This window comes from Lutra lutra, chromosome 4, assembly GCF_902655055.1.
Source record: "Lutra lutra chromosome 4, mLutLut1.2, whole genome shotgun sequence".
Lineage (NCBI taxonomy): Eukaryota > Metazoa > Chordata > Mammalia > Carnivora > Mustelidae > Lutra > Lutra lutra.
This window is the reverse complement of record NC_062281.1, coordinates 11,459,712-11,484,507: the sequence shown is the minus strand read 5'-3', so window position 1 is coordinate 11,484,507 and position 24,796 is coordinate 11,459,712. Positions and strand designations below refer to the sequence as shown.

The window sequence follows — 24,796 nt, the reverse complement described above, 5'->3', positions numbered from 1 at the left end:
TGAGTGCGCAAGCAGATGAACAGAAGGTAAATTCAGGGTTTAGGGAAGAAGAGAGAGCTACAGGGCTTTGGTGGGGAACACTGTCACAGATACAGGTGTGACTGAATAGAAGGGCTGATGAAGCAGAAAATGGCCTGATCACCACCTTTCAGGGAACAGAATAAGCTCTGTTTTAGGATCCTCAGTCTACCTAAGTGCTAGCAGACTTCTGGGAAGCTGGTGAAGTCGGTGCTGGGGAAAGTATGTGAGGATGGAGACTGGATTAAAGAAAAGAACAAGGAAAGAGAGAAATCTGATCCAGCCATTAGAGATTCATGCTTTGCGAATATCTGTAGGGAATTTCTGGCATTCATGGTATTGTTGCAGAATGTAAGACAATTCTAAGAGCTAGGTGACTCCTTTCAATTCTGAAAAAAGGACAAAATAATATAATTTTACCAGCCAAACCAGAAAGGGCCACTTAGGATTTCAACTGCTAGCATTTCTTTGGGGGCGATGACTAACAGATACTAATCACCTAATATGTTCCATGCAGCTTGAAAGGGCCTTTATATACATTTCAACATTTAAGCCCCACAGCAATACCAAAGCAGTGATTTACTATTTCAGTAATAATAGTGATAATAGCTAGTTTGTCAAGTACTCAGTATATGCCAGTCACTGCACTAAGCACTTCACGTCCATTGCTTCATTGACTCTTATTAATCCGACTGGAAGATAAGTACTGTTATCATCCTCATTATTTAGATGCAAAAATGAGTCTGAAGTCACACAGCTCCTACCGGGATTTTACTCTTACGTTTTTTTAAGATCTCAGAGCTGGGGATTCTCTCCCACAACCTAAAGTGAGAAAGATCTAGAATCAAATCCCAGGTCTATCAATAAACCTGCATGGTGTTTTGGTCAAATACCTTACTACCTTCCTAAGCCTCATCTTTCCCCGGTGTAAAATGGATAAAACAATGGTACTTACCTCATGGAGGTATTATGGAGATTTAAGTTACTGCATGCCAAGTGCACAGTGCAAGATAAGCTCAATAAATGTTCATGATGAGGACAACAGGGATGACAGCCCCAGGCTGCCCAGTGGGGGCCACTGTGGTGGAGTCAGCCTGGCATCCTCTGGCTGGTGACAGAGGCTTCCAGCAACACTCCCAAGTCAGGGACAGCCCTCAGAGTATATGTTCAGAGGTTCTAGTAGTTAACAAGTTCCCTGAGAATACTTTAAAATTCAATACTCTTTTTTAAAAAAAATAGTATTCTTCTTCTTTTTTTTTAAAGATTTTATTCATTTATCTGACGCACAGAGATCACAAGTAGGCAGAGAGGGGAGAAAGCAGGCTCCCCCAGGAGTGGATCGAGCCTGACGTGGGGCTCGATCCCAGGACCCTGGGATCATGACCTGAGCCGAAGGCAGAGGTCCCAACCCACTGAACCACCCAGGCGCCTCAATTCTTCTTTTTTTTAATGTTATATTAGTCACCATACATTATGTCATTAGTTTTTGATGTAGTGTTTCAAGATTCATTGTTTGTGTACAACACCCAGTGCTCCACGCAATACATGTCCTCCTTAATACCTACCACCAGGCCCACCCATCCTTCCTCCCCCCCCACCCCTCTAAAACCCTCAGTTTGTTTCTTAGAGTCCACAGTCTCTCATGGTTCATCTCCCCCTCCAGTACCCCCCTTCATTTTTTCCTTCCTCCCCCTAATGTCCTCCATGTTATTCCTTATGTTCCACAAGTAAATGAAACCATATGATAATTGACTCTTTCTGCTTGACTTATTTCACTCAGCATAATCTCCTCTTTAATAATATTCTTCAAAAATGGGGTTCCTGGGTGGCTCAGTCAGTAAAGCATGCGCCTTTGGCTCAGGTTACACATGATCTCTGGGTCCTGGGATGGAGTCCCACATCAGGTTCCCTGCTCAGTGGGGAGTCTGCTTCTCTCTCTCTCCTTTTACCCTCCCCCCTGCTTGTGCTCCCTCTCATGCTCTCTCTCAAATGAATAAAAATCTTAAAACAAAACAAAATTCTTTAAAAATGTCTTGTATACTCCTCCAGTGAGACCCTACTTAGAATTTTCAGAACCACAGCAAATAGTAAATAGGCCCTTCTCTGACCGATGTTTGCCTAATTCTCACTCTGTGGGAGGCCTTATCAAACTGGGGAACTTTCACAAAACTTCCCAACTGGCCCGTGAACCCGACCGTTGACTCTGTGACCATAATTACGGTCGCTGCTTCTCAGGCACCGGCTCTGTGATGGGGATATTCACACTTTAGGATATTCAGAGTGAATATCCTAAAACTCCTTCAGGGCAGTGTTTTACAGATAAGAAAAGTGAAGCTCGCTGGTGAATCCACATTGGAACCTACCCTCACAGGATTCCAAACCCATCCTTTTCCATGGACAGACTCAGCCAAGACTAGCAAGGATGCCACGACTCATGCCACCAATACCTATTTCGGGTTTACTAAATGATTACCACTAAGAAATGAAGAGGAATAAGACAGACCTCGTTTCTCAACAATGATAATGACATAATAACAATAGTAATACTTGTTAGCAATTAATTGCAAGAATAATTAATTATAGTTACACTTTTGATTGCTTAAAGGGCCATAAACTGTGCTTTTGTCCTGCATTACCTCATGATGTTCATGGGGACGTGCTATTCTTACCCCCATTTTCCTGCTGTAGGGAGTGAAGCAGACTGCCCAAGGTCACCCAGCTAAGTGGTGACACAGGCACTGCCCGTAGAGCCTGTGTTCTTACCACTCTGCTCGGGGAAGTGCTGGAACCCCTAGAATAGAACCCCTGCTATTTTTGAGTCAGATATCAAGTGATTGAGGGACCTGAAAATCTAGGTCTTAGCTCCAGCCGCTACCATGTGACCTGGTCAGGTGACTAAGGCTCTCTGGGGCCTAATTTCATCTATAAAACAGGTCTAATAATACCTACACCCAGCCTACTCCTTGAGGTTGAATGCTAAGAGGTAAAGATGTCATAATTAATGTGAAAGCTCTTTTGGGAAAATAGCAGCAGCAGAGAACATTATGAAACCATGAAGGATTATTTCTATTTAATGAGGAAAAGCCTTGAAAGCATTCATAATAACTCCATCCTCAAGAGCTCCCATCTTGACCAAGCACTGCCTAATGTTTACTGAGGCGTCATCTGATGGAGGGACATGGCCTAAGTGGCACAGAGACCTGGGTTTGAAACTCCCTCTGGTCCGGACTGGCCATCTGTGACCTTGGAAAAGGTACTTTTCTGGGTCTTGGCTTCCTTCCTCCCTCCCTCCTTCTTCTTTTCTTTTCTTTCCATTCTTCCTTTCTTTCCATTCTTTCTTCCTTTCCTTCCCTTCCCTCCCTTCCTTTCTTTCTTTCAAGATTTTATTTATCTGTCAGAAACAGAGAGCAAGCAAGCACAAACAGGGGGAGCGGCGGGCCGAGGGAGAAGCAGGCTCCCACGGTGCCCAATGCGGGACTGGATCCCAGGACTCTGGGATCATGACCTGAGCTGAAGGCAGATGCTTAACTAAGTCACCCAGGTGTCCCTGGGTCTCGGTTTTCATATGTGAAATGTGACAGATGTATAATCTATAAAGTACACGGCAAGCCTCTAAAAATATCTTCATTACTTTCATTCACCCTGAGACCAAGAGCTGAAGTTCTGATGTTAATGGACATTCAGGTATAATCTAAATATCATGGTATTTCTTGGAGGGTTCCAGGATACAGAATATAACTGTCGATCAAATCCTAGGTCTTCCATTTACCAGCTGTGGATCTAAGACCATCTGGATCCTCATCTCACACTCCATTTTCTCAACTGCAGTGATGGTCCTTAATAGGGTCACTGCGCGAAAAGGATGGGAAAAGCCTACAGTGTGCCTCCTCCAGTGTCTGGCCTAAGGTGGGTATTCATGATATGGGAGGAACTGTCGCTCACCCCGAAGTGAGTCTCACTTCTGTAACTTCCCATACAATGTCCTTTGCCACACAGAACTTTTTACATTTCATGTCGTCAAACATACCAGTCTTTACCCAAAAGACTTTTGGGATTCCTACCTAGCTTATGTTCCCAAATCTTCTAGGATTCAGTATTTAAAAAAAAAACAACAACAACACTGAAAGTTTTAATTCAACCTAATATATCTTTTATCTAGCATGAGGAAGGATTTTAACGTTAAAGAAAGTTCCTCCTGGCAGCCCAGCTTCTCTCCCTGTGTCTCTTTTTAAGTCACCTCTGGGTCCAGAGTCCAGCGCAACTGTGTTTATCATCTCAGGCTCCAGAGCTCAGAGAACTCTTCTGGAGCACAGCCTGGGCACAAGCATCCCTGCGCTGCAGCCTTACAACCCCCCCAGGTTCTCTGGGCCACCTTGCTCCGTCACAATCCCAAGCCTCAACCTGCCTCATCCAAGATCAAAGGTAAGTTTAACTTCTCAGCCAAGCTTGCCATTAACTTGGTCCTCAGCCTCTTGCAATGTCCAAGTTCCCAACAGTGCTCAAATGCTCAACGCATGTAGTAAAGTCTCCTGGAGCAAGTCCTTTTTCCTTCCTTCGGAATATACGGAGTATTGGCCATGGGCCAGGCATATAAAATACAATGAGCTATAACTGTGATAATAAAGCCATGTAATATGTGTCCTAAATTATAGTGCTGGCATAGAGGGCGAAGTGATAAATTCTCTTATACGAGCCTATACATACTGTGAAGCACTAAGCACCCTTCAAATTTTTAATTCCATTTGTTTTTAAAATTACAAAAATAATTCATACACTAAGACGGAGATATATAAAGATAAAAATGATCATTTCCTTTCCTGTTCTCCAGTACCCTCCTTGAAATAAGCAAAGTTAATAATGTGATGTATTAATAATTTCAGCAAAGCTTTCTCTATACTTAAAAAAAACATACATATATAATGGGTCTCCTCCCCTTTTCTTACTTTAAAAAAACCAAATATGTTTTTTTTTTCTTTAAAAGATTTATTTGAAAGAGAGAGAGTGCATGAGCAGGTGGTGGGCAGTGGGAGGGGAGGGGGAGAAGGAGAAGCAGGCTCCTCAAATGCAAGGCTCAATCCCAGGACCCTAGAGATCATGACTGAGCCGAAGGCAGATGCTTAACTGACTGAGCCACCCAGGTGCCCCCTAATTCATTATTTTAACTGTCATTATATTCTACAGTAAACTCCACCATGATTTGGAGAACTAGCTCCCTGAGAGACTCCCACACTGTCTGCTACCAAAGACAACACTGCAATAAATATTTCTATCCATAAGTGCTTACATGCTGTCACTTTATCTCTGAAAAGATATATTAAAAAAAGTAGAATTGTTAGGGGGTAGGGTGCGCACTTCAAATTTTAATTACTACTGCTATGTTCCCAAAGAGGCTGTTGGCAGGAATGCACAGACCCAACAGCAAGACAAACAGTAGAGTGTGTTTCCCTAACGCCAGAAGCACATAGATGTTACTCTTCTTAATTCTTGCCACAAGGACGTGAAAAACTGGACTATACAGTAAGCCCAAGTATTTGGCTTATTTTATTGTCCATTCACATTTCCTTTCCTGCCTGTTGGTTTCCATTGCTTGTCTTCTCCCTGTCAAACTGTAGGGAGACTTCCTGCAGAAGGGACAGCAATCTGTTGTACTATGTGCTGCAAACATTTTCTCCCATTTGTTTCCTCACTTGGTTTACAGTGTCCTTTGCCACACAGAACTTTTTACATTTCATGTCGTCAAACATACCAATCTTTACCCAAAAGATTTTGGGATTCCTACCTAGCTTATGTTCCCAAATCTTCGAGGATTCAGTATTAAAAAACAAAAAAACAAAAAAAAACAAACAACAACAACACTGAAAGCTTTAATTCAACCTAATATATCTCTTTTACATAGCACGAGGAAGGATTTTAACGTTAACGAAAGTTCCTGAGCCTTCTATTTCGTTTAGTTTTGTTCTCTTTTGAGTATTTACTTTACCCATCAGCGATGCATTTTATTTTCTTTCCTCTGCATGAAAATATATTGCTTATTAACACAGTGTCTTGTAGGCACCATGTAGTATCTGATAAATAAATGAACACACGGACAAAACCTGGATATAGCCAGTGAGGTTTCCTAAGAGAGGACACCTGAGCAACACCCTGAAGAATGAAGAGTTGGGGTGCCTGACTGGCTTAGTTAAGTGTCTGCCTTCGGCTCAGGTCATGATCCCGGGGTCCTGGGTTCCAGCCCCACACTGGGGTCCCTGTTCAGTGGGGTTCTGCTTGTCCCTCTGCCTCTGCCCCTGGGTTATAAGCAAGTTATTCCACTTCCCTGGGCCCCTATTTCCTCTTCTTTTCCCACCACCACTGGGTACATACTTACTAAGATTAAAAGCAACATCCTTAAAGGCAGAAAGGATTTTTTTTTAACTGCCTTTCTCCATGCCACTCAGGATGACTCATTCCTCTGATTTTTCAAGGTCATTTTGAATTTGGATTTGTTCTTTCAAAATTCTAGCCAAGCCTCTGCAAGAATCTGCTCCAGCCCCAAGGGTGTTATCTGGAAACTCAGTGCAAACTCCCATTTCCGCAACAACTGACAAATCCATTACCTAGCAGAGCCCCAAGACAGGATGCCCCGCAGCGTTCCACAAGGCTATTACTCAGCATTTAAACGGCTCTTGAGCATCACTCCCTTTCAGCAGGGGCAGCAATGCCCTCTCACGCAGGCCTCCTAACTGACAGATAAAAGCCCATCACACGGCTTTGCTCATGGCTCTCCGGGTAATGTTCTTGCTTTGAGATCTGCCCCCGAAGAAAAACTAGGAAGAAGACAACCATTCCTCTCCTATTTGTGTCTTCTACAGCTGACTGCCCACCATCTGAAGGAGCTGAGCTTTTTGTAAATAGGTGTAATTTAAAAATATGGCCCCACATTTCACAATTAATTCACAAACTTTCATTAAGCACCTACCCTGTGATAGAAAGGTTATGTAGGTCTTTAAGTTTGCAGCCTCATTCCTTCTGAGCTTCAGCTTCTTGGGTTAAAAATTATATGTTAAGGGGCGCCTGGGTGGCTCAGTGGGTTAAGCCGCTGCCTTCGGCTCAGGTCATGATCTCAGGGTCCTGGGATCGAGCCCCGCATCGGGCTCTCTTCTCAGCGGGGAGCCTGCTTCTCTCTCTCTCTCTCTGCCTGCCTCTCTGTCTACTTGTGATCTCTCTCTGTCAAATAAATAAATAAAATCTTTAAAAAAAAATTATATGTTAAATTATTCGAGATTAACTGAAAGTTCACTGGGTCCTTGAGGGAGGCAGGATAGGACCTGACCACCTGACTGCATAGGCGTCTCTAGATTGGTGCTCTCCAGACTATTTGTGATCAACTACACCTGTTGGTAAAATATTTCAAAGCCTACATTTCCAATATTTATTTTTAAAAACATTTATTTTTTATTACTGTATACATTATATGCATATTCTACATACTAAGGTACTATTTGAATTAATCAATGCTTCTGACCTCAACTTTAGGGCTTCCAAAAACTCCTAAAACTCACTGAAAAATTCTGCCTTGCAAGTTTTTAATAATTCAGAGAGGGTCTGTTGTTCTCCAACTGTAAAGGGATCGATGACCCCAGAATAGTAAGGATCAGGGAGGAAAGTCAGCTGAATCTAAAGACAAGGCTTCCTGCCCTCGAGAGGCGCAGAGTGGAGAGTCCGAGCGAAGGCAAAAGCACACATGTAGAAAAAAGACCGAAACGTACAAGCAGGCCTCTCTGGTTTTGGTGTCCGGAGAAAGGCATTTTTTTTGTTTTGTGTGGTTTAAGACTCATTTATTTATTTGAGAGAGAGGCAGTGTGAGCAGGGGAGGAGCAGAGGGAGAAGGATGAGCCGACTCTGCACTGAGAGTGGAGCCGATGTGAGGCTCCGTCTCATGACCCTGAGATCACGACCTGAGCCGAAATCAAGAGTCGGATGCTCAACCAATGGAGCCACCCAAGTGCCCCTGACAAAGGCACTCTTTGCTGGACCCCACGGGCTCCCCTTAGGGTATACACAGTGCCTTGCAGACTGCAAAAGAATCTTTGTCTCATTTCATAACCACTAACTACTTCATCAACAGATAAGGTAGGGATCATCTTCTCTTTCTCACAGAGAAGAAAACGGAGGTCTGGAGAAATGAAAGGACTTGCTAAGGAACACTCAGCTTCTCGCAGCCAGACCGGAGATCACATCCCCGTGCTGTGGCCTGGGAGCCAGTGCTCCTTCAGAAGGCCTCCCCTGCTCCTCCCTGTGCAGGCAGCAAACAACACCCCCAAACACTGCAGCAATACAGGCGTCTCTACCCCAGGGCTCCTGGAAAAGGCATCACCCCGAGTGTGGGCAAGCAAGAGAACAAGGACGGCAGAGCATACAAATGTGCCCAGGACACTTAGGAACACCATGTATGATTCAGAATCCACACAATGAAAAGGAGTTTAAGAACGAAATGCGGCTGGAAAATCTTTCTTTTGTCTTTACTGAAGATGGTCTGTAAGATGGTGGTTTTGGTCACTTTCTGGGAGTTGACTCAGTTTTCCTGCCTGTCTCGCGTGTATATGGGAGGCCTTCTGACTTTGACTGACATTTACACCACTGGCCTTCCAATTCTCAGCCTCCAGACTCAAACTAGTAAACCACTGGCTTTTCTGGTTCTCCAGTTCACAGATGGCAGATCATGGGACTTCTCAGCCCCCATCATCACATGAGGACAACAATCTAAGAACATGAGAGCCGCAGGAGCCACAATTACAGTCTGGATCCTGAACACTAAGGAGTTACCACACCTTCACACCAGCCCGGACAATTTCGTGGAGTAGAGCTTGCATACAAGCCTACACACTTATTTGAAGAAGAAGAAAAAAAAAAACAACATTATTTGAGATCTTTATTTCCTTCAGTCACGTAACTTGAGAATTTAAAATAATAAATATGACCATATCTCATCTTTGCTCAGAATTCCCTAATGGCTTCCTCAACATTTGGACTACTCACCAAAAAACCAAACCAAACCAAAACAACAACAACAACAACAACAAAAACAAAATAAATCTCCTAAATAGCCTGTGACATCCTGTAAGATCTGGCCCTCTGGAAACTTCCTTTCCCTTGCTTTCCCCATTCTGCCCTCACTGACTCTGCTCTAACCACACTGGCCTTCTTGTTGGTCAAATACACAGAGCTTGTTTCCATTACAGAGCTTAATGCATCTGCTAGTGAGTCTCCCAGGAGAGCACTCTCAGATGTCTTCTCACACTGTCGTTTTATTTAGGAATCTGGAAATCTCCCCCACCCTTGGAAGCCTGTGGCGACCATACAATATAAAATGCTCTTCTACTGCTGAGGCTTTCCCCCTTGTTTTGTTTCTTTGTGGCTTTTCTCACTGGCTAGCCTTATTTTACATATATGGTGTTAATTGTCTCCACTTCCTGAACGTTAGCTCCATCAGGTCAAAGATTTGGCCTTGTTTTGTTCATTATTCCATCCCTAGTGCCTAGTGTTTTGCTTGTAACATCATAGGTTTTAAGGATTTTTGTTGAAGGAATGTATAAACTTGAAGCCGATCAAGTTGTTCAAATACGCCTCCATTGTGGACTAAAACTGCATCACGTTTAATCACTGTATTGCGCACCTGAACCTAATGTAACACTGTATGTCAAATATACTGGAATCTAAAAAAAAAAAAAAAAAAAAAAAGAACGAAATGCAGCTGATAAGCATTTTCTTCTTTCACTGAATTTTCTAATGCAACCATCTTAATATAAACTATACTTTTACAATGAGAAAAACAAACAGAAAATGCCATTAAGAAAAAACAACAACAAAAACCCAGCCCCAAGTGTTGCAGAGTGCAAGGCCCCTGCAACCCTCCATCAAGAAAAAGGAGAAGTTCGATCCGTTTTCAGAGACACGGAAGATCCGAGAACACCCTGTTGCTGTGCACGCAGGTGACAAACTGGCCACGCAAGTCATCCTCCATCAACCCCCCAATCACTCCATCTTAAGGCACGGATTATTTATGAAAAACACTTCAGAATCAATAACAACTTGCTTGATTTCCATACCTAAGCAGGGCGTCAGAAAAACCAATAAGTAGTTATCTTCCTGGCTAAAGATTCGGCTGGAAAGTACTTCCAGTTCTAGAGACAGACACTTTAAAATTCACGTCCACATCCAAACCACAAATGGAATCCAACACACGCACGACCGCTTCGTTATCCCAGAGCATGGCTGCCTTAAGATGGGGCCTTCTTTGAAAAGAGCTGTGGTGGGTCTGCCTCACAGGGGAGACTCCACGTGGTCAGGCGAGCATGTGTGAGAGAGGCAGAATTTAAGCAAACTGAGGGAGAATACCACACACGAAATAAAATGGGAGACCCTGGCATTCCTCCAGACTCTTCGCTATAGTTTAACTGCAACGTCATTATACAGGGAAGCACAACCCCAGTCTGATGAGACATAAACCATCCAAGAACGTGGTCAAAATGTGCCAAAGGCAGAAAGACAGAGGCCGGCCGCAGAATCTTGGCTGTAACTGTCAGGGAGGGTCTGCTCAAGGCAGAAAGGTGGTCCATGAAGAAAACTAGATAGTCACTAAACTGAATCTTTATGGAAACAGTACAAAAGATTAGTTGGGAAGGACCAAAAACCACATGGTATCACACAGCTGTGCCTTTAATTTGTGAGACTCAGTGAATTTGGAAGAACAAGGCAAAGAGGGAGCAAAAACAATGTAAACAGCCTTGTGCCCTCCCATCCCGCTCAATGATGAGAGAGCAGTCTGGGAGCAGCAGTACCATCTGCCCTTTCCTCACCTGTTCACAGGGGGAGCTTCCCCCTGAGCTAAGGGTAACTGCCTGAAAGACTGTGTATGTGGGGTGTGGTGTGTGTGTGTTTTAAATACCACGGTTCTGAAAAGAATGCCAATACTATGTAAAAACACCAAATGAGTTATAATTTCAAGAGTACTTCATTAGCCATACAAGGATTTTCAAGGTTTATTTTGACTCCAAGCGTTACTCCTCATATGTGGAGACTTCATTTTTTATCTTTTTAAAGACTTATTTATTCTAGAGAGACAGAGTGAGCGAGGATGTGTAAGTATGGAGGGAGGGGCAAAGGGAGAAAGAGAATCTCAAGCAGACTCCCCACTGAGCTGAGAGCCGAGAAGTTTTTTTTTTTTTTGCTTTGTTTTGTTTTTTTTTTAAGATTTTATTTATCTATTTGACAGAGAGAGAGAGACAGCAAAAGAAGGAACACCACCCAGGGGAAAGGGAGAAGCAGGTTCCCTGCTCAGCCCCAATGTGGGGCTTGATCCCAGGACCCTGGGATCCTGACCTGAGCCGAAGGCAGATACTTCAACAACTGAACACCCAGGCGCTCTTGCCATTTTTTTTTCTTTTAAAGATTTTATTTATTTGATAGAGAGAGAGAGGTCACAAGCAGGCAGAGAGAGGGGGAAGTAGGCTCACCGCTGAGCAGAGAGCCCAATGCGGGGCTCGATCTCAGGACCCTGAGATCATGACCCGAGCTGAAGGCAGAGGCTTAACCCACTGAGCCATCCAGGTGCCCCCCCCCCCCTTTTTAAAGGAAGCTCCATGTCCAGTGTGGAGCCCAAGGTGGGTCTTAAATTTACAACTTGGAGGTCAAGACCTGACCTTAGATCAAGAGTTGGATGCTTAACCAAGCCACCCAGGTGCCCTTCCCATACGTGCAGACTTTAAAACATACTTCAAAGTATGACTATAAGGTAAATACACTTAGTTTACAATAAACCATTAAGTTCAAGAATGCATGCAAAGGATCACTGCTCATCCTATGGTTTAGTCAGCCACACACCTCTCCTATACTTTGTAAACAGTTTTGACCGAATAAACAAAGTATCTGTTTTCTATATTCAAGTATTTTTTTTTCTAAAGATTTTATTTATTTATTTGACAGAGAGAGATCACAAGTAGGCAGAGAGGCAGGCAGAGAGAGGGAGAAGCAGGCTTGCTGCTGAGCAGAGAGCCCGATGTGGGGCTCGATCCCAGGACCCTGAGATCATGATCTGAGCCGAAGGCAGAGGTTTTAACCCACTGAGCCACCCAGGCGCCCCTATATTCAAGTATTTGTGATCCAAAACCTAAGCCGAAGACATACCTCTCTCTAAGTCACTTTAATATACTGTCATACATTATAAGTCTAATTATGACAAAATACCTCTCTGTGAGTCAAGAGTGTTTTGTCAATCCCTTATATCTTAATAAATGAATTACTCATACACAATTTTTATAATTAAAGATTGGCAGTTGATAATTTGACACAGTGACTTGTACCAGACTAATGTTCCTATTTATAACAAATATGAATGATGGACAAAACATAAAAAACAACCACTCAAAGCCACTAGAGAGCAAACAAAAGCAGGTAGAAACATCACCTTTCAAGGAAGTAAACCATACCAGAGAAGAAAAAAACATAACTGGCTTTTCTCCTAAGGGCAGACTTCGGTCCACGCTGGGCAAGGAGAACAGAGCTCAAGCAGAAAGTGGCATTTTATTCAGTTGAGACATCAGAGGTCAGAGTCTGGGACTATTTCAGCAGCTGGAAATTAAGGGGTAACATCCTAGAAAGGAAGAAGTCACAGAAAAGGAAACCCTCAATTCTAGTCCTTGGCTGACCTGAACAGCAGACTTCAAGAAGTCCAGCAGAAAGCAACATGTGAAGAGCTAAGCAGATTCCAGCAACTTCCCAATGCTGAGAAGAGTCTGGAATTCAAATCCCACAGAGTTAGCAGGGCTTGGTAAACATTCTGGGCTGAAAGCCGAGATGGACTGTGCTGTAGGAGTAAGGGCTATATCCTAAGGACTATGAGCAAAACTAAAACAAACTTACCCTAAGATCAAGGTGATGGTCATCACCAGAAATCTGACCACGTACTAGAATAAAACACCACACACTTCACAGGAAGACAAAAGAATCCAGAGTCTCTATGTCATACAATTCAAATGTCTACCATGCAGACAGAAATTACTAGACATGCAAAGAAAACAGAAAAATGTAGTCAAAAACCAAAAGAGAAGAACCCAGTCAAAAGAAACAGAAACAGAGACAACCTAGTTGTTGGACTTCAAAATAAATATTACAAATATGTTCAGGTATCTATAGGAAAAGATGCATAAAATGGGTGAAGAGATGAAGAACTTCAGGAAAGACAGAAGTTTTGAAAAAGGACCAAATGGAAATTCAAGAACTAAAAGAATACAGTATCTGAAATAAAAATTAACTGGATAAGACTAATGGCAGACTGGATTCTGAGGAAGAAATGAGCAAGAGACTTAGAAATAGGAAAGCAGAAATTATCCAAATGGAAACACAAGGAGTTTAAAGATTAAAAATAAAATTTCAATGGCCTGGGGGAGAATATCAAGCAGTCTGACATAAATGCAACTCGAATCCGAGAGAGAAAAAGAAGGAAGAATGTAAGGATAAATAATTTAAAGACATACTGGCTAAAATTTTTCCAGTGTTGACTGAATTTTTGCAACCAGCTATAATTATACTAAATACCACTGATGATTACTATATCCCAGCATCATATTAAATATTTTAAGTATGCTCTTCCCAACTTTCACAACAAGGTGGAGTGGGGGTAAGAAGCACCGTACACACATCTATGTGGTGGTGTATCGAAGATGACAAACTAGGTTTGTTCTGAATCTCCCTCTATCTCCGAAAGCTTCGAGTTGAGCAAGATGAAGCACTCATCACTGACACGATAGTCAGGTGCCTACACTACCTGTGTGAGGCTTCACAACCGTCCCATGAGGTGGAAACTATTTTTCCACCTGCAGAAATGAAGAAACAACGACTCAAAGTATTCTCCAACAAAGTGCTCCCAGCCACCAGCCCCGGGCTACGCCAGTATTCGATCCCAAATCTGTGTGACCTATTCCACAATATCCACACGTCCACAGCTAAGGCTGTGGGGGAGGCACTGTGGTCTCTGTCAGAGAATACGTGGTTTGTGGGCTTCACTGTTCATTCATAAATTACGCCAGTCACAGAGCACCTGGTAACAGGAGTGAGGGTGGAGAAACACTGTGTGGTTAGTCTGTGCCCGCTCCGGTTTGTGTGTATGTATGTATGTATGTATGTTTATTTATAAGGCTTTATTTGCTTATTTCAGAGGGAGGGAGAGCACATACGAGCTGGGGGGAGGGGCAGAGGGAGAGGGACAAGCAGACTCCTCACTGAGCAGGGAGCCCGACACAGGGCTGGATCCCAGGATCCGGGGGACCAAGACCTGAGCCAAAGGCAGGTGCTTAACCAGCTGAGTGCCTGAGCCAGCCAGGTGCTCCATCAGGTTTGTATTTAAAGCAAGAAAGCTGCTCCTCTTTGTAATAGACCCGTCTAGTACCTTCCTGCTATAGAACTGCGGCTTGTTTTACTTGTCTGTCTCCCTGCACGGGTGAGGCACCCCAAGGCACAGAGCCCACAAGTTCTGCCTTTCTCTGAGTCCTCTGTGCCCCATCCTGGGTCAGCAGTTACTCTCCTCTGTTACTAATCTGACAATTCTGCCTCAGCAGCCTTAAGATCACAGAGACCTATGTTTCAAACCTTGTAGCTACTTACTAGCTGTGTAAATAATTTAAACCAGTTTAAATTTAAACTTAATAGCTGTGTAAGTGATTTAAACCCTGAAAGTGGGGGTAATACCGTCTTGCATACGAGACCGCTGAGACAACTACGTGACGTGGTGAATGTATATACGGCACCTGGCACAGAGTAGGCATTCCACAAGGGTCGGTAGTAATTTATCAACTCTAAAAATTTTTTAAGGATTTTATTTATTTGACAGAGAGAGAGAAAGCACAGCAGGGGTAGCATCAGGCAGAGGGTGAGGGAGAAGCAGACTCCCTGCTGAGCAGAGAGCCTGATGTGGGGCTTGCTTCCAGGACCCTGCGATCATAACCTGAGCTGAAGGCAGAGGCTTCACCTACTGAGCCACCCAGGTGCCCCATTAATTCATTATTTCTACAAAATATGGACTATTAAGGTAGAGGACATGTTTTAATATTTACCTTAAAACCGAGTATTTTTGCTTTTCATCTTGAGGCTTTAAGAGAAACCCAAGGTAATGGTTGTTGAGTGAGTACTCCCAATTTTATTAATGACTTAATTTTTTGGGACGCCTGGGTGGCTCAGTCAGTTATGTCTGCCTTCAGCTCTCAGGTCACGATCCCAGGACTCTGGGATCAAGCCCCACATCAGGTATCAGGCTCCTTGCTCAGCGGGGTGCCTGCTTCTCTCTCTGCCTGCTACTCCTTCCCTAGCCCCCACTCATGCTCTCTCTGACAATTAAAAAAAAAAAAAAAAACCTTAAAAAAAAAGACTTAATTTCTCATGAAGAATGCTCCCATAACATGAGTGCATACATCATAAAAAAATTAATGCATTTTAAAGTTGAGATCTCATTCCAGGCCAACAAGATCTGTGCACCACCCCCCCACTCCCCGCCAACACCCAGACAGCCTCTGATTTTAAGTAACAGAGTATTTCAGCCAATGGCTTGAATATGAAAACTGGAACTTCTTAAACAGCCCAGAGTTCTAAGATTACTCTAGAAAGAGACTTCAATTTTCTAAATGCAGTTTTAAAAATTCCTCTTATTTTATCCCTTCACAATTTGAGGAGTAATATTCTCCTGGATAAGTATACTTCCTTTTAGAAAAAACTTCCTTCCTTGACCATTCTGAAGGAACTCATTATTTCAACTTGTTTTCACCTCCTAAGGAGTAATGATGGACCCACACGAATGCAAAATGTCTTGCAGGCCCCAGTAATTTATTTAGACTTTGCTTAAATCACTACCACCACTAAAAGGTATTTACAATTTCAATCTAAAGCCTTCTACTTCTGAGGGCTTCAAATTATTTCTTCACTAACAAGTTTACTTTAATTCAAAAAATTTTTCAAAAATCAGATCACAATCTACAAACTTAGAAAACAGCAAAAATATATAAAACTTCCTAAACACAGACCAGGTGCTTTTTGCATATACCTTTTGACATTTTATGCTTCCACATCTTTCTATTAAAATTCTAGGAACCTTTTTCTCCCCACTGAATACTACAGGACTAAAAATGCCATTACATGATACAATGGTAAGACACCAAACTTAATTTATCAATTTTGGTCACAATTCACTTCCTACTATACTTTTAAATTTGACAAAATGTTAACTAAAAGAGCTAAAATGAACTTACTTGGATACAAAACCACTCATTTTCCTACCACTGATGAACTTAGCACCTTACCTTGAAAATCTTAGATTTCATCACACACTTTGGGCGATTTCTTAAAATAGATAAATTAACAAAATGAAAATCTGGGGCGAACATCACACATTAATTTTGCTTTAGAAAACACAAATGTTCTTCTAAAAGTACTCGCTCCATAATTCTAAACCAAAAGAGGGAAGGCAAAGGGAAACTGCTTTTTTCTGTAATGTGAAAAGTTATAGACTGTTTATGACAATCACGTGGTATTTTGGAAATAAGACTTCCATATCATATGCTTGCAATCAAATTACATACCACTGTCAGTTTTTTTTTTTTTATTCACTAAAATTAAAGGATTTAAAGAGTCCCAACTTCCAGACTAACAATGTTATGTATTTCTAGGGGCACCATGTGTTACTAATAAGCTAAAATGTATTCCAAATAGATTTTGGCATGAATTTTAAGGAAGCCACTATTTAATAATAAAATCCACATTGGATTTGTGGGAAAAAAATTATAATAGGAAAAGACCTAGTAGCAGGAATATTCTTGGTCTTTACTCCCAAGGAAAAGTTTATGTGGATGTAATAATAGAACTGTTCAAAAAGATTAACAAATGCAACTCAACTAGATCATTGACAGAACAATAAATCTGGTGCACCCATGCATACTAGGAAATACATGCCTCTTTCATTTTATAAAAAATATGGTATGTTTCACTTTGCTTTTTCAACAGCACTGACAAGCAGTGAGCTCCTCTTTCTCTAGAGACTCACACTGACTTCCACTGAGCCTGGGATTTGCATGCACATGCTCGTGTATGCAAGGGCAGAAATCTTACGAATCCCTTGTCTACAGCTTTGAGCCAGGGTCCTGTACAAAGTTCAAGGTGGCAAGTCATCAGGGCTGCAGGCAACTGAGGTATGACTGGGGCCGGCAGTCACTTCAGTCGTGGTTCACGGTCTCCTCTCAAAGAGGGTGGCTGGCTTCCTCCAGAAAAAGTGATGGAGGGCGGGGCACCTGGGTGGCTCAGTGGGTTAAGCCTCTGCCTTTGGCTTAGGTCATGATCTCAGGGTCCTGGGATCGAGCCCCACATCGGGTTCTCTGCTCGGCGGGAGCCTGCTTCCCTCTCTCTCTCTGCCTGCTTCTCCATCTACTTGAGATCTCTGTCAAATAAATAAATAAAATCCTTAAATAGGCAATGTCCTTATTTAATTAAAAAAAAAAAGGGGGTGGAGAGACCCAGGTGTAAGTGATCTCTTTTATGAACGGGTCTTGGAAATCTCATGGTATCACTTCCATCACATTCCGTTCATAAGAGGAAGGTAGTAAGTCTGGCAACATTTCATGAGGAGAGAATTAGGTTCTGTCTTTGGAAAGAAAAAAGTGTCAAAGACTGCAACATATTTTAAAATCTCTAGTGTTCAAGAAACTACTGGCTATTTTAAACATACATTAGGGAACAGAGAAGTGGGGGAGGGGAGGAAGAAGGGACACACACTGAGGCAAACTTTCTAAATGACAATATACTTCACAGATTAGCAACATCAACACTTCAAAACATAGAAACAACACAGGAAGGCTGAATAGCTTGGGAAATTTTCCACTGATCCAAGCAGTTCACAGAATTCAGTTTTGTTTCTGAATGTCCTCATATGTGACACAGGGGCAAATGAGAAAGACAAATCCCTAAGCCATTTTCAAACTAAAGGGTTTCTGGGGAGATAACTTGTCTTTCTGATAAATTTTTTTACTGTTATACTGTGTTCCAATTCATACTGATAAAGCTTATGTGTAATCCTAATAAATACATTGTAAAAGCAAGACTCTTCACCCTTCTCAACCATCTTTCAAATCATCTGGTAGGGAGTGTCTGGGTGGCTCAATGGGTTAAAAGTTTGCCTTTGGCTCAGGTCATGATTCTAGGGTCCTGGGATGGAGTCCCACCTCAGGTTCCTCGCTCAGTGGGGACTCTGTTTCTCTGCCCCCACTCATTTGTGTGCACTTACTCACTCACTCACTCTCAAATAAATACAATGTTCAAATCATCTGGTGGGGTAGGTGGTGGTGGTAGTAGGCTGGCTGGTCATCTCAAACCAGAAATACAGAAATCCTTCTTAGAACTTTAAAGTTTATCAGATGGGTTTTGTGTCACTTAAGCACTGTGAGAAAACAAGAAAATTATGAAAACACGGTGGGAAACAGATACCAGGGTTCAGCCTCTGTGGCTTTTCTGGATGAGGCCAAAAGCCCTTGGACGGGAATAACCCAGATTCCACTGAGCATGTATCATGGAAAGATCGGTAATACCACTGATTTACTCATCTATTTTTTAAGAATTAAATGTCACAGTGCTGCCCACACAAACTATACTCATTGGTGATGGCGGAAACCCTATCAAGTCCCTGCAGTCTGTGAGGTCTGAGTCCCCACCCACCCCACCACCAGCCCTTCCAAGCCATGGGCATGATAACCACTGTGGCCCCTCTCCAGGAACCACTGAAGTCATCCCAGGATTACACTGCTGGGAAGTTACATTGAACCAATTCATTCACAAGCAGTCACGATTAAACACTGAACAGCCATTCATGGAGAGCTTCTCAAGACCTATCCAGCTGCCATATAGCTACGCACTGCACATCTGTTGAGCCCCCACTACAGGACATGTAGAAGACAGGTAGAGAGTACAAAGCTGGAGTCGAGCTCCACTACTGCTGCAGAAGTTCGCCTGGCTTGTGAAGCTCCAGCTTCACCATCTATAAACTGGGGGTGATGGTGGACCTACCTCAGAGGTCTGCTCCGCTTAGCTTAGTACAGTCAACACCCAACGAACACCACGTCTTCTGAGAGGTGTTCCACTCAGCACCCTTTCACACTGTATCAGATCCCTCTTGAGAAGCTTTGCAGCATCTAAAGTATAAATCCCTTCTGGGGGGCCTCCTGGGTGTCTCAGTTGGTTAAGCAACTACCTTTGGCTCAGGTCATGATCCCAGGGTCTGGGGATTGAGCCCCGTGTCAGGATTCTAACTCAGCAGGGAGCCTGCTTCTCCCTCTCCCTCTGCCTCTGCCTTCTACTCTGTCTGCTTGTGTTCTCTCCCTCTCTCTGTCAAACAAAAAACAAAAAACAAAACAAAAAACCAAAAACCTAGCCTAAATCCTTTTTGGTTTGGTGATCTAACAGCCATCTCTCCCACTGAGCTGTAAAATTCGTGAAGGCAGAGATTCTGTCTGATTTGTCTAATATACTCAACCTCCAGAACGGTATCAAGTTAACAGATGCTCAATAAATACTTGGTGAATTAATAAACTATGGTGACAGATACATAAGATATAAATGTAAAAGACACAGTAACAGCCCTCATCAAATGGATCATGGGCCAGTGCAGCAGTTCTCAGATTTAGCTGCATATCACCTGGGGAGTCATTTTATTATAATCCCAATACCTAGGTCTCACTCTAGAAGAACTCTTTGCAGGTGGGCCTGAGGGACCCCCTGTGTTCATGTTTTAAGTGTTCTTAGGTGATTCTATTGAAAAGTCCGGGTTGACACTTGCTTGCCTAAGGCCAGAGAGAATAGTCACCAGTTACAATACAATGGGATATGTGTTCTCCTACGGCAGCAAAATGATTTCCTGTGATGACAGAAATGCCCTGCACCTGTGCTGTCCCATGCCAGAGCAGCCAGTCACACGTGGCTACTGAGCACTCAAAATGTGAACACTGAGATTGGGGGACGTGGATTTTCCACCTGATTTGATTTTAATTAATATAAATTTAAAAAGCCATTATGTGACTAGAAGCTACTTTATTAGACAGTAGAGACCTAAGGCAAAGCACACAGAAGAACCCTAACCCGGCTAGGGGTGGGAGTGGTCACTGCTCAGCCAGGTGTGCGCCCCATCCACCAGGCAAGAACAATCTCATGGAGGAAAAGGCAACCGAACCGCACACGTTCCTTGAACTCACTATCTTTCGCACATGCAGGGACAGCCTCTCTCCCCTGCTATGCCAGGACAGAGGTGACCAAGGAAGCCCTTTAAAGAACAAGATGAAGCACATCCCTACCAAGTAGAAGAGCCTTTGTGTGAGCAGCTGAATGACGTGATTGTGGCCACTGCGGGACACAGACGGGATGCATCTTGAGCAGACTCTGAGGGGAGGAAAAGGAATTACGTGGAGCTACTAGCAGGATAAATAAGGCAGCCAGCGACTCACAGCTGCAAATCAGAGGTCTCTCTTCTGTGGCTCATAAGCTCAGAGCCTCAAGCCTGAACTGTAACATTATGGAGAACTGACACTCATTCCCAAGGCAGCTAATGGCTCATTAAGCTCTTTAGAAAACTGGGCTGGTCCAGTGCTATTTGCAGAAGACTGAATTAACACAGAGAAGAAACCCTTGCCACTGATCTAGCTGTCATTCTTTCCATGTGTGAAGCACCTGTCATGTGGCAGGAAGTCTGTTAAGTGGCCTTAAATGTTACCTCATTTATCCATATGATACTTTGCAAATTAGAGATTATTTTCTCATTTCATGGTGAGGCAATTTAAGATTCACAGAAGTTAAGTAATTTACTTAACTTTAGCAAGCAGCAATGAAGTCAGTGATCTATACTAAGTTTCCTTTTCATAAAAGCTGTCCTTTAGTCTATTAAATATATTATTGTTTATTTTATTTTATTTTATTTTATTTTTTTAAAGATTTTATTTATTTATTTGACAGAGAGAGATAACAAGTAGACAGAGAGGCAGGCAGAGAGAGAGAGAGAGAGAGAGAGGGAAGCAGGCTCCCTGCTGAGCAGAGAGCCCGATGCGGGACTCGATCCCAGGACCCTGAGATCATGACCTGAGCCGAAGGCAGCGGCTTAACCCACTGAGCCACCCAGGCGCCCCTCGATCTTTTTCCAATGTTCCTTTCAACTCCAAAATTTTATGACAATTACGAGTATGAATATAAATAAAATATAAAATTTATATAAAATATGAATGTATGGCATTTACTGAACTCCCCTGAGGTGATAGGCTCTTTACAGATATTAGTTCATTAACTCCCCTCAGCAACAGTAATACCACAATCTGTGCTATACAGAGAGGATGGAGGTTCAAAAAAGTGAAGTAACCAGCTTAAGGTCACATTGCTCCTGAGGGGCAGGGTGAGGGTACAAACCCACACAGGTCCAACTTCAAAGCCTGTGCCCTTTCCGTTGGACTCCTGCTGCCATCCCCTCCGGGGTTTGTCAGGCTACAGACTACAGCTTTCTCAGACCTTATCTCTGGGTAAGTGAGCTTGTAGGGTGTGCAGCAAGGATAACAAAAGATGTGAGTCAGAGACCTTGAAACTTATTTTACATTTCCAAGCCTCTCTTCTCCTTCCCTGGGGGAACAGAACCTACCGTTTCTTGTGGTTAGCCATTATTTATCTTAACTAGGTTTACTTCTTCTTATCCCCAGAAAACATACTTTTGTTGCCAAGAAGACAACCGTCACCTGATCCCGCTAAAACATTCAGTGACACAGGTTACCAGGCACGCCCTCAGCCACAAGAATAGACTCTGGTTGGCAAGTCCCTCCAGGTCTCAGATCAACCTCACCCTTTCCCCTTCTCTCTCATTCCCATGCCCAGCACCAATATTGATTTCCAAATGTGTATAGGTAACACGGCAGAGAGAAAGATCCTTCTGTGCCTTACCCAGGCCACTGAGTTACAGACAGACCAACTACACAGGAGATGCTGCGCATCTCCTACGTCACTTGTGACAAAATTCCCTGTAGCCCTGCTAAGTTTTTAAATGTATACTAAAGCCCACTGCAACTCCAGTTCTGATTTACTTTGGAAACAGTAATCTGTGTAGACTGAGAAGAAATGGAGAAAAAAGAGAAAAGCTGAATTTCTTTGACCTACTGATTTTTCCTTTTGTACCAAGTCTACTATAAACATAGCATCTTACAGATAACAGAGAAAACAGTAGACGTTATATATAATTCATGCTGTCTGCTTGGTAAGTACTTACCTTGACCGGAATTATATATTGCTTTTACAGACTTCTTCACTTTCTGCAAGGCTGTTCTATCTTGGTCTAGAGCCTAAAAGACAAAAACAGTGGGGAAAAGATGTTGGAAAACTTGGCAAATTAAAACTCATTCGTAATGGTATTTATTTTGTTGAATTACCATAGTGGTAGCTAGCGGACATATTTATGAACAGTGAACCATTTCCGAGACTGGAAGTGCCCAGTATATGAGGAGTCATGTTTGGGGATAAATGCAGAGTCATCCCACAAAGCTCAGTGTTGGGTGAAGCTGACAACATGGTGGTCAGTCAGTTACCACCCCAAGCTCTGCACGGGAGAGAAAATACCAGACACTTAAGATAGGGTAAGACTTGCTTCTCTCACTGGGCGAGGGTGGCACCTCAGAAGGGACGTAGGCAAGTATAAGTCGTGAATGTCACATGTTCACGAGAACCCTTCTTATCACTTGATGGTAATTTCAGCCAGAAAGAAAACATTTAAAAGCATGTAATAGAACATTTAAAAGTATGCTGAAGATTCTTTTCAGCATTAAAAAGAAAACTAGGACATAAGGCCAGGTGTATTTTAAAATTCTGTTTGCTGAAAAAGGACAGCATGGAAAATGCTACCATGATGCTGGTAGTGCTTTTAAATAATTTCTTAGGTGGAGAATAAACATAATCTACATCAATCTACTTGCGCTGCAAGTTGGGGGAGGATCGAGGGGGCCATCACTGCTGATTCTTCATCCAGGGGCTGGATATACAATTGTGTTCTGTTCAAGAAGACCGGGCACTTAGGATATGTACTCTTCTCAGAAGGTGTATTTCAATTCGAAATCAAATTTAAAAAGGGTTGTATCAATATAGATCTACATAGGCATGCTGACCTAACTTCTTAAAGTAACTTCAAACCCCTCTCTGCTTCCCGGAGGGTCAAGGATCCAGAGACTGGGAACCCCTGGATGGGATGTCAAGATTTGGGCGTGAGCAGTAACAGCAGTAATAAGGAACTTATCGACATAAGATTTAAGACCATTCATTGTACACCTACATCCGTGACATCATCTACACCTCAGAACTTCAGAGGAGACAACTGAAGGCCACTGAGGGTAAGTCCTACCCCTGAAGGTCACATGCAGAGACCAAAGGGTAAATGTGTTGGGAGCAGGCAATGGTCACTCCCTTGTCCTGCAAGATGGTCCTTCCTGCCACTCTAAACCCGTGGCTCAACGGGCTGCTTGCCTTTTCCCCCCTGTGGACGCTGCTGGCTGGCAGGGCAGGTACTGACCCATGCTGGGCTCAGGCTCCTCACAGGTCTTCTGGCCTTGGGAACAGGGACCGCAAGGTGCAGATCCTTTCTGGGGAGGGTGGCCTGGGGCCCGCCACAGGTTCTGTCTCTAGCTGTGTGTAACAATCTGGCCGGTAAGAATGACAGCCCACACACACAGCACCAGACACAAGCAGTGGCATTGGAGTCCTGCTCTCCAGCTGCACGCAAGGCCCAGGTCCCTGCTAACCTTCCTGCAGACTGAGAACACCTGACAGTACGTTCCTCTTGCCCTGAGCTGGCTGAAGTGGGGATTCTAGGCGACACCAGTCCTGAATAACACGAGAACAAAGGCTTTTGGAGCACCGGCTACATCAGGCATAAGCCTCCTAGAGCAGATGTGCCAAGCAGGGGAGAGAAGTATGCTTTCAGTGTCTTCTCTCTTTGCACAGCTTCTTTATGAAAACTCCATAAAGCAGCAGCTAGGGAGATGTGATAGACGGTCCATGAATATTTGTAGAGAGGGAGGAAGGGAGGTAGGGAAAGATTAGTTAAGGTGTCCAAATCAGAGAGCCTGAAGGGGGTAAGGTCACATCTCAGATGAACGTCTATCGGATCTCAAATCTAACGGGATGCTGAGGTCAAACTGGGTTTTTGGACGGCAAGAGTGACGCGGTCTCCACTGTGCCCGCTGCTTACATGCCACCTCCACACACTTGTCACAGCCACGTCCCACCTGCACTTCTATTTAAAATTTTCCTTTAAACCCATTCACAGCTTCTACATTGTCCATAACTGTTCTAAGTGGAAGACCAAGATCCTTACCATAAACAGAAGAAACCCTAAAATCACTGCGTATCTCTCACTATATAAAATGGTCCTCGGGTTACTGCCTGTGACTCTCATAGAACACCTGGCACCGCCCACCACACTCGAGGAAATAGTGTCTCCAGAGGCAGCTTCACGGGAGACAGAGTTTAAGTTACTTCATAGAGTGGAGATCTGTACTTTAGAGAAAAGAGGGAAGAGAACAACATTTTAATAAATGGTAGTATGGCACGAAGGGGGCTGAGGTTTACACAGACCGCCTCATGTGATTCTCTCAAAAACCCTGTGACAGAAGTACTGTTATTAAATTCATTGTATAGATGAGGCAAACAGAGGTTTAGAAAGTTCAACTTGGGGTGCCTGGGTGGCTCAGTGGGTTAAGCC

The 24,796-nt window shown here is 43.2% G+C and overlaps 1 protein-coding gene across 5 annotated transcripts in view; it reads right to left on the bottom strand.

The window, feature by feature from the left end:
• The window catches only part of ASAP1 (ArfGAP with SH3 domain, ankyrin repeat and PH domain 1), a 354,464-nt gene that overhangs the window by 134,204 nt on the left and 195,464 nt on the right, over positions 1–24,796 (bottom strand). For all 5 annotated transcript variants that reach the window (XM_047728535.1, XM_047728532.1, XM_047728536.1 and 2 more), the window contains exon 4: positions 22,316–22,388. In XM_047728535.1, the coding sequence (XP_047584491.1) occupies positions 22,316–22,388 (73 nt within the window). The remainder of the gene's footprint in view (positions 1–22,315; positions 22,389–24,796) is intronic.